A 10,804-nucleotide genomic window follows, 5' to 3' on the forward strand; every position below is an offset into this window, starting at 1 on the left:
TTTAAGATTAAACTAAGCTTAATTATTTGCCAAATAATTAAGTTCGAATAACATAAAACCCTAGACTATATTCTAGTTAATTGAATCTAAGGCGGATCCGAACGTGCTGTCGACTATCTACTGAGGGACGACACTTGGAGTCCTAAACTTGTTCTTGTTCGGTTCGGGAGCAGCTAGGGAAGGCACGCGTCACATGTGTGTATCCTAAATTATGCTAATTGACTATGTGGCAATTAATTTGGATTCCTGGCTTTATGGTTTTTCCGCATGAAATATATGTTTTATATTTGTCATAACCTAACACATATGTATATGGAGTATTATACTAAAAGAGAGGCAAATGATCTGGAGCTGAACATATGCCGCTCTGATTTGCCTCTTTTATAATATTGGTAACCTATGACAAAATAATTAATATACTTTGCATACGTTTTACCCAAAATCTTCTAATTACTTATAGTAATAATTGATTATACTACGAATTACTTATTTACTCATGTCAATAAATTTCTTAATTTAAATCTATATACTCCGTACTATACTAAAAGAGAGACAAATCGATGTAAAGATGACAAATGTCGTTCTCTGATTTGCCTCTCTTATAACACAATTATGATTAATTGGAAGTACTATCAAGTTTTTTTTAGAAATTGGTGTCATATACTGATTACAGATATGTTCGAACGTTCCTTTGATAAGAAAAACTTAAAATAGTTTAGATTGGACTATGAATTACATTATTATAATGCTATCAACTTTTTAAGAATTTGTGTCATATATTATAAGGAATCCGGATATGCGTGCATAACAAAATTAACTATTGACTTAATGTATTTAACAAGGTTGTCTCAAACATTTTATAGACTCTTTGTTAACTAGCAAAATGAGCGCCCTAGCCATATACTTTCTTTAGTAAGAAACCTATATTTAATCTTAAATATCAAAATTAACCTTTTAACATTCTCATTATCGTAATATTTTTGTACGAAGCACGGATAATAATTTATTCACTCATATTATTTAAGCGATCTTAAGAGCATGTTGATTGAAATTTTGACTAATATATCGTAATCAACTATGTCCAAAGTCATAACATCTAGATGATTAAGTTTTCTTATTATTAATATGTTCGCAATAACATTTTTTTTATATATATTACTGTAATGATTGCAATATCGCTTTAAAATTTCGTGCAAATTAAAATTTATTTACGTAAATGGTGAATCACACTTGAAGATGGGGCGGGTTTGGAATTTAGATTGGTCTAACGACAAAGTTAAACGTAAATGATTGACTAATGTTGAATAACAAAAAGGGATTTTTGGTTGATGGGTATAAGGATAACATGTATCCACCTCTGTGCTGGAGCGAGTTTGAATTAATCGGTTTGATAACACACACCCAATCCTAATTATGTATATCACTTTTCATTTTTTTTCAATATTATAGCTAATACAATCAATTTTGATACTTTGTAATAAATTTTTGTCAATATATTTAAAATTTACTTGAAAGGGAAATTGGATTATTTATCGAATATAGGGATGTCAGATTGTCTGTGGGGCGGGTTTTTTTGGGAGATCCCCTTGTACCTACAACAAAAACTACAACAAAATAAGCTTTTAATAGCGCTTTTTTCAATGAAAGACAGCGCTTTTAAAGCGTTGTTAATTAGCAGCGCTGTTAAAAGAATGACAGCGCTTTTAAAAAGCGCTGTCATTTTTTCCTCATTTAGTAGCATTCAATATATAAGCGCTATTAAAGCTTCAATATGGCGGGAAATTTTATGATTAATTTAATTTAAATTAAATAATAGCGTGTAACTAAAAAGCGTTGTTGTTTAAGTGCATTTTTTAATTTTTGTCGGGCTCTTTTTAAATTTTAATTTTTAATTATTAAATACCTGTAATAAAATATAAAAAAATTTTAGAGCCTACACAGAGTAATCAAATTGAATACATATAAGATCCAACTTCATTTCTATCATATCAAAAAAACGTCTCGATGTCTCGTACATAACTTAAAATCATATATGCCTAAATACACAGTAGAATAAAAACACACTACAAAACAGAAAGAAGTATCCTTGTCATATAGTACTTCTTTTAATTTCAAACCAATAAAATAAAATTAAAACGTTCTAGAGAAATTCTAGTCGAAAACATAATTAATACATCACAATATTCACATGAGAAGAACATGACGTGTCCATTGAGCTCTGACTTCATCAATTTGTCCTTGATCATAATTCGGAACATTGCAATCATGAAAGTACTACAAAATGAGAAAATTAACATAATTAGTGACAATGCATATAATAATGTCTAGGCTTAATTGAACAAAGAAAAATACATACATCTTCAAATATTCGAGTTTGCTTATGGTCGATGATCTCTTTCATGTATCTCATGACATAATATCTAGAATCCATGACATTCTTTTGCCGAGGACACTACATAGGCAAAATACAATCAATTACTTTTCAATACTTTTAAAAAACAAATAAAAATTCCAATAAACATAAATCATATGACATACTTGTATATGTATCCTCTTGGTGCTCATTTTAGTTTTCTTCAACAATCATTTTTCGTTTCGAAAACCAAAAAGTGCTCTGCAAACAAAACCAACATATATTATATATCTATACAGAGACTTAGTTCTAGTGCCAGAAACGGGAGTTTAGCTCAACTAGAAGCTGCGTCTGCACACTGTAAGATAACATATATTATACATCTATACTTCAGTGTTGAATGAGAGTGTATAATCTGAGCTCAGCTAGATGTTTCGTCTGTAGAATTAGATAAAGAAATCAATCATTATAATCAAAAAAGAACGCCATCATATGCAGGGGGTAAACCACCTACTGCGTTGCCTACTAATGAACAACAGAGAATTCCTGGTGCACAGGTTGTACCTCCTGCATTGCCTACTAATGAACAACAGAGAATTTATATGAGAAATGAACTGAAGGATTGTGTATTTCTATCTGAAGTTTTCGCTTAAAAAACAAGTCACTTAAAGTCATACTTCATTCGGAAGAACTTAAACCCTGCTGTATTTTCTATTGTGGTATGAAAAAGAAAAGATTGGCTACTGTTGAAGTTAATTTTATCTGCAATTCGTTATATATAGTGAATGATTCAACATAGCGTTCGGACTCATGTGCCTGAATCAGTAACGCAGTAGCCACATAATTTGTAGAGAATCCAACAGTCAGTCTGGTCTGGTGCTAAATCAGATGTTTCTAGGGCTTGGTTCTGGTTAACCCTGGTCAATTTTGGCCAAGTTATTGTTGTCAGTCAGTCTGGTCTGGTGCTGGACTTTTCTGTAGTTCTTACTTCCAACTATATTTAGAAGTGACAAAAATCCTATAAATCCCAAGTTTAAGAGTTCTGTTATTTGTGCAATCAGTCAGTTAGTCTGGCCTAGTGCTGGCCTTTTCTATTCTATTTATCCCAACTATTTATGACTACTCCTGGTTTGTGGTTCAATCCTAATGTGATGTTTAAATGTTTGTTTCTCCTAGTAAACTGTTTTAATCTCAACTAATACTTCGTAGATTATTTCAAGTCTCATTTCAAGTGTTATTTTCTTGCAAGTTTATCTTGTACTTGTGAGCTATGTATAAACGTTAATTTTGTTTTCCTGCTTTGTTCTTACTATAGAGAACCTGGAGCAGAGCAGAAATTCAAAGATATTATCGATTCTTATGAGGTATTTATGACTACTCATGCATTAATTTATTTTGCTGCCCTTCATTTGTATTAAGAGATTTGCTGATCTCAAAAGGCACAACCCCTATGTCTCATCTGTTTGGTTGCTATAGAAATGGCTAACAAAACTAGGATCAGGCTAGCTGGCTATATTTTGGAATTTGGACTGCTTCACCTGGTTTCTTGGCTTTGACACTGAACAGCTAAGGCAATCTGGAAGGATTTTTTTCTACATTATTGCATTGTATTAACCTCGGCACATTTCATCATTTATTGGAAGAGTACAAGCATTCAAGACACACAGGTTCAAAGTTTGCTTGAACTAAACAAATGTACTGAATCGTGCTGCATTCTAGGCTGTCTTTCAGGCTAAAAATGAAAGTCCATTTGCAAAGAATAACAAATAGTTAATTTTCAATGTCGCAGGGATGTTGCTTTAAAATGGAGCAACACCGTAAAACAATCCAAGGTATGCAGGTAACTGATGAGACCATATGAGACTCAACAATTTTAGCACAAATCAAAAGGAAAATCATCATCCCAACAAGACAGCACTGAATTACTGAAACAGATTAAGTTCCTGTCCTATCTGAACTGTATATATATTTTGTTTTTTGTTTGAATCAGTTTCAGTTCGTGTCTAAACTTCCTGATATAAGGTTTATAGATTATTGGAATAGAAATATTTATGCTTACCTTTCTACAATCTTACGCAAATCGTCTTGAACTCCTTTCCCTGTGCCCTGTGCCCTTGTACTTTTCATTGTTTAGAGGATCCAGAAAATACACAACATCATTGTACGGATCAATGACACACATCACCCAATGGCGCCTGTATAGTAAGATGTAATTAATAGGAGAATATTAATAATTAAACAAAATACAATAAGGGACAAATACAGTTACAAAAAACTTAAGAAACACTATACCCATCATTATACGGTGCTAAGAAGACTCTTCCTTTGGTTGCCCCAACTGTGGTCAATGTATTCTTGATGTACTCGGAACGGGATATTTGATCCTCTTGAATTTTCTGTATCTCGCACTTCTTAACTTGTGGTACAGGAGATATTCCAGATGGGCATAGGAAGCCAAATAAACTGATTACTCCTCTCATTTGGCAGCAACGATGCAATAACCTACCAATTCATCATAAAAAGTAAATTACAAACACTAGATATACTAAATAAATCATAAAACATATTATGAACCAAAAACCAAATAGAACTCACGACATGTAAGTCAACATATGATAATCTCTGATTTGTGCTTGGGCTAGGAATTGAAAAATCTCCTCTCGGCCGATACTGATTTGCTTATTTTTACCGGGAACTCCTATGTTAATAAGGATTTAAACTTGCTCGTCGTGGTTCATATTCAAAGTCTACTTGTGCATGATCTGAAGATCAGGAGAAAGTATATCAGGTAAAGGAACCATCGTTTCATGGTTTTCATCCAACTTTTGCGGTTGGAACTCGGACGACGCATGAGAGGAATCATCTTTAAAGGCAGCAAGGGGTTTCGCCTTCGAATTCAGTTTTCTGACGATGTTATTTGACGGAGAAGCTTTAGTCTTTTTATCTTTGCATTTTGGAGAACCTTTATCCTGTGAACACTTGTAAACCAAGCTCTGATTATTATATCAAACAAGAAAAAACACATTTTGAAATTTCATAGACAGAGGAGGCCAATATACAGTTATATAGAAAGAATAACAAGATTAACTTTATACCGGGTTATCCACAATAATGAGTTAAGTAGGCTACAAAACAATTGTCCCTATTGCTTCTTTGATGATGGATGCTTCACCATTATCGAGAGGCATGGGGCAAAGGTGTGAGTTCCTCGGTTGTGTAGTCAATACCAACTCTCATATAGCCTGGTGGTAGTGACGCTTTGTGCACCACAGAATCGTTGTTGACATTATGCACCTTTCCCCTAGCGACCACTCTATAACTGGGATCGGATAAAGAGAACCGGCATGCAATTATTCCCTACACAACACTAGTTTTTAAGCATAGAAAAGAGCATCAAACTAAAATATGGAACATGTGAAAAGGGGATACCAAGGGAGGAACAAAACACCAAACTACAGCAAGTTCAAGTTCTTCACTGATGAAAATACTTACTAAAGCCTTCATAGCTTTAAGTCAATCAAATAATAGAGTGAACTCATTAATTGAGGCAGATTACAGAATGTTGAAAAAACACTATTATTAGTGCTATAAAAACTCAGAAAACCACTAATCAACATAGAATTTCGGCCATATTTTACTATAACAGACTAATAAGTTCAATTAAACCATTTATCCAGAAAACTTTATCAATTCAGGGCTAATAAGTTCAATCAAACTCAGTTTCAAGGAAAGTGAGTAAAAAGATGACCAAATATTAATAATAGAGTACAGTAAGTTGAGTTCCGTTACAAAGAGTTCCAAAAGTTCGCTGGCGTGCATGAAAAGAATAGGGCCAAGAAACTTGTCTGCCAGAGTAAAACTTTCATATTTAGTGTATTGGAAAGATGGCAAAAACGGGAAGTTGTTACCTCGGGAATACGAGTACATTTGCTACTTTCCGAAACAACCTCATCGGGGCATCGATCTTCAATAATCTCATCCTCACAATGTGTCATGTTTTCCTTAGACTTTGAAACTTTGAGTTTTAGAGCAACTTCATCAGGCCTTCCATCTACAACAATCTCTTTCTCACGAAGCCTCTTGTTTTCCTTAGACTTTGAAGTTTTTAATTTCCAAGCAACTTCATCAGGACTTCGATCTGCGAAAATCTCCTCCTCACGGTGTCTCTTTTTTTCCTTTGACTTCAAACTTTTCAATTCCAAAGAAACTTCATTAGGGCTTCGATCTTCAACAATCTCCTCCTCATCACAATGTGTCTTTTTTTTCTTGGGATTTGAACTTTTCAATTCAATCATTTCACGTTCCAATGACTTCACACGTGCATCCATTTCAGCCATCTTATCTAAGCAGACTTCCCTTGAAGGCAATTTTCCATCGTAACTTGTAGGTGTTACTCCAGCACCAACAACCCTTACTCGACCACCACCCTCTTTTTTTTGCAAAGCCCTATATAGTACATCGTCACGTACTTTATCAACAAACTCACCTTGAGATGAGCAATGCATTAGGTCATCCTGTAACACATTAGAACCAAATAAGAGTACAGTCCTTAGACATTAAAATCACTATACGATTAAATACATACGTTAAAAAACAAAGGACAAATTCATACAATTCGATCAGCGACTTCTTTAGCTGAAGGTATAATGTTCTCATCTTTGTCAGTTCTCATAAGTTTCCACAATTGGCCAAGACCTACAGATGTTACAATTTTACCACCTGGTTCTGCTCGAATGTTTTTAATCTAAAAACAAAACAAAAGTAAATGTCAGAGGAATTACATGGAATAATTATATAATGTAAATATAATAACTTTAATACATACCACATCTTGTTCAAATCTAGCACAACCTTTTCGTCCTTTCCTTTGAGGATAGTCATTATTACTTGCACGTTCTCAATTAGCCTCACTTTTTTCCTAGTCAAGCAAGCATTAATAATTACAGCAACATCAAATAGTAAGTTTGATTATTCAAAAATCTAAACTAATTATCATATACTTCGTTGGTTCCTTAATTAGTTTCTTATAGGCGCAATATATACCTGAAATTCATCAGAAAGACGACTTTTCACACACTTTTTCCAATGGATGCTATCAATAAAGTCATATTTCTTAGGTGTCTTTTCTCACAACTTCCCATGTTGATCAAACAACCAATTTCTTGATATATCAGATTTGAAGTTACTCCAACACCGCCCTCCTTTCTTTAGAAACCAGGATTTCTCTCTCTCGCTAACCCTAAATGTTATCTGCATTAAAGTAATAATAGAATTAAATGAAATTATTCAAAAGGATCAAACATACATCTCTTTTAGTAATAGAGTAAAGAATATTACTGGGAGATCCTCAAAAAGAGCATCCTTCAAACTTTTAGGAACTTTGTGCCAATTGTCGTAGATGATAGGGACATTCTTGTGGATGCTAGCCCCTCAATAACTCATCAATTTATCACTATCAGTCCCGATTGGTAGCCCATTGGCATTCCACTGAACATCGAATATCACACCTCTATTTCTAGCTCGAACCAATGCAGCCATCCTAGTAGCACCACGACCTTTATCCTCTTTTCCCTTATAAGAAGGGAGGCCATCTCCATTATCAGATTCATCGCCACCTCCTTTTTGATCAATATTTAAAGAAGCCATTAATCTGGAAGAAACCATGAAATTTTGTAAGTTTAACTGTTAAAAGAAATTTTCAGTCTCATACTTTGTGACGAAACACTGATCTATTACTTGGTTGAATCAGTTGATAAGTTGTTGGTTATATATCATACAGTATCTTAATCTGAATCTGAATATCTGAATCTTAACTGAAACTGTAACTGTGACTGAAACCGGTCAGGGTTGCACCTGTACCACAAGATTTGAGGTAAATGAACCAGAAGGAACGGTCAAGGAGATACATAGCTTGGGTAATTTTCAATTTTCAGTCTCATACTAGCAATTTTCAGTTTGACTCAACTTACTGTATTGCCTTTATGATTTTATGTCAATAATAACTCATAAAAAACACTTCTGTTAGGACTTTTGTTCGATTGACAATTTGTTTTAACTTTAGGAGATATTCTTGTAATTGAGTTTATCATAAGGGTTAGTTCTCTTGCTAGGCTGTTGAAACCATGTTAGATATTGTCTTCTTTCTCTAGTCTTGTTCTGCCTTTTCTTTCTGTCCTGATTCCAAAAGATGTTTGTTTTTTCGCTGAGTGTACCGTTTCTGACTTTCTATCCAACAAAGGGAATTTCAAGCCTCAAGGGATGATGCAGACTTACAGACCGGCGTCTAACGACTTGCCTGTAATGAACAAAATTGGACTTGAATTTCTTAGCATCAAGAGGGCCTGGGAATAGATGGTACAGAGTTACAGAGCAGGGTCTAACCACTTGCCTGTTATGGAAATAGCTGTACTGGAATTTCTTAGCTTCAAGAGGGGCTGGTAGCCTGGGAAATAGTCATATTTTTTGTCAACTATATCCTATATGTGCAAATGCCTGGAGAAGTTTTCAACTTCAAGAAATAAACATTGAACAAGATTACTTACCATATATTAGCACTTCTTAACCACTTAAAGGTAGTAATACTAAAGAAGAAATCGTTGGATCAAATAAAATTGTAACAAACAGATACTTTCTACTTATAGATGAGAGATAAACTTCTTTCTACTTGAAGTGGGTGAAGAAAGCTGATCTTGGCTTCTTACTGGTTTCTAACATATTTAATAGCAAATTACAATTAGTGCCAGTTATAGAATAATATAGTGTGACTCTAGCAACTAAGTAAGCTCTTAGATGAGTTATGATATTTATGCTTTCTCTGATCCTCTGGTTGTAAAGGTGAATATTAGTCTCATCCCAAGCAAGTCTAACTAGATTCTTTTTGCAGGTCCTGACAGAATATATCGTGCAAGACTTGAACGTTAATCCTAAGCTTCCATTTGAAGATAACTCTTTTGACGTTATAACTAATGTGGTACGCACATCTGATGTTGAGTTCGGCTTTATCTTCACTCTCTGGTAAATTTCTTCTTCCCTTTTGCTATTTTTTTGTTACAGTGAGTAATTGTAATTCGTTTCTTAAGGTTATGATATCCTAACATAGGTGAAATATGGTTGGTTTTTCAGGGGTGAAGAAAATGGAGATAAATAGGAAGCAGCAGAAGGTGACAGTATCAGGATATGCAGAAGCAAATAAGGTGTTGAAGAAGGCAAAATCAACAGGGAAGAAAGCAGAAATATGGCCATATGTGCCTTACAATTTGGTATCTCAGCCTTATGCTTTGGCTTCTTATAATAAGGATGCCCCTCCTGGTTATGTCAGGATGGTGGATTTTGTTGAAACCCCGAAAATTGGTACAGTCTCCCGATATGATCAGGACCCTCTTATCTCCATGTTCAGTGATGATAACCCAAATGCTTGGTCTATTATGTAGATCACTTCTGTTTTTTGTTCCAATTTTGATGGTATGAGCTTTGTTTTGTTACACTTTTGGCTATGCTATGTAAATTTTCTACGACTAATGTCTAATGATAAATATACTCCTATAAGTTTTCCTACAACCAGTAATCATGATACGCCTAGATTGAAATGCCTTGTCGAAAGGAGGCAATATAATTAGTTCAAACCTGTCTGAAATTAAGCTTGCAAGAAAGTCAACTAAGGCCGGTTCACAGTATATCATTTCCTGCGTCGGTACTCATCAAATAACTCTGAAAAGAAGTAACCTAGTTAAGATATGCTATTTGGAAAAGCTTGTAGCTCCTGCCATGTTTTTATAGTTAGGTGACAGATTCCATAATTCAAGCATCTGAAATTATCAGGTATTCAGCACAAAAATGCTTTGACATAAATTCAAAGTAACTATGATTTATCAGAGATCTAAATAAATACTAGAAGTGAAAGCTTTACCATTGCTAAAAACTCAAGGTTTGCTGAAATCAAAGTAGCAAATCAAACAGAAAACAACAAGCAGAAGTAGTGGAACCTACCATAAGCAAAAACGGAAAAATATTTGCATTTTCACTGATCACTACTTCAGGAAAGAGAGCCAAAATAAAACTCCAACTTTAGAGCAAGCCATTGATAAACTCCCTGTCGTAGAGTCAAATTAAAAGAATAAGTCAGAACAACCTATAGAAACAAATTAGGAAAAAAAGAGGAGCGCAAGGGGTAAAATCAAAATTAATCAGTACATAGAAACATGTATAATGTAACATACAGAAATGAAATGTTATACGATGAGACTCAACATCAGATCCTTTCCTAACTAAGATAATAAGTTAATAAACTTTCATAACTAAGACTCAACAAAACATCCTTTTGGGTTTACCATCCATGTTAATTTTTTTAGGTCTTTTTTCTCTTTTTTCCCTCTTTTCCCTTTTTCTTACTTGACTCAGATTCATTAGCACCCCATATCCCCTCTTCATGATCATCTCGAATGTAAAACTGAT

The 10,804-nt window shown here is 34.1% G+C and overlaps 1 protein-coding gene across 1 annotated transcript; it reads left to right on the forward strand.

Moving 5' to 3' along the window:
- The first annotated feature begins 9,318 nt into the window (after positions 1–9,318).
- Positions 9,319–9,783, forward strand: LOC110788235 (heavy metal-associated isoprenylated plant protein 23-like). The gene is made up of 2 exons (XM_021992869.2): positions 9,319–9,367; positions 9,476–9,783. The coding sequence occupies exons 1-2, from the start codon at positions 9,319–9,321 to the stop codon at positions 9,781–9,783; spliced, it is 357 nt and encodes a 118-aa protein (XP_021848561.2).
- Positions 9,784–10,804: the final 1,021 nt, after the last annotated feature.

The sequence above is a fragment of the Spinacia oleracea genome, chromosome 4 (assembly GCF_020520425.1).
Source record: "Spinacia oleracea cultivar Varoflay chromosome 4, BTI_SOV_V1, whole genome shotgun sequence".
NCBI lineage: Eukaryota > Viridiplantae > Streptophyta > Magnoliopsida > Caryophyllales > Amaranthaceae > Spinacia > Spinacia oleracea.

Excerpts from the sequence above, each read along its gene's own strand:
- LOC110788235 (XM_021992869.2), top strand. The coding sequence starts at position 9,319 with ATGTGGTACGCACATCTGATGTTGAGTTCGGCTTTATCTTCACTCTCT. Across the intron at positions 9,368-9,475 it reads GGCTTTATCTTCACTCTCTG|GGGTGAAGAAAATGGAGATA; the intron begins GTAAATTTCTTC and ends TTGGTTTTTCAG.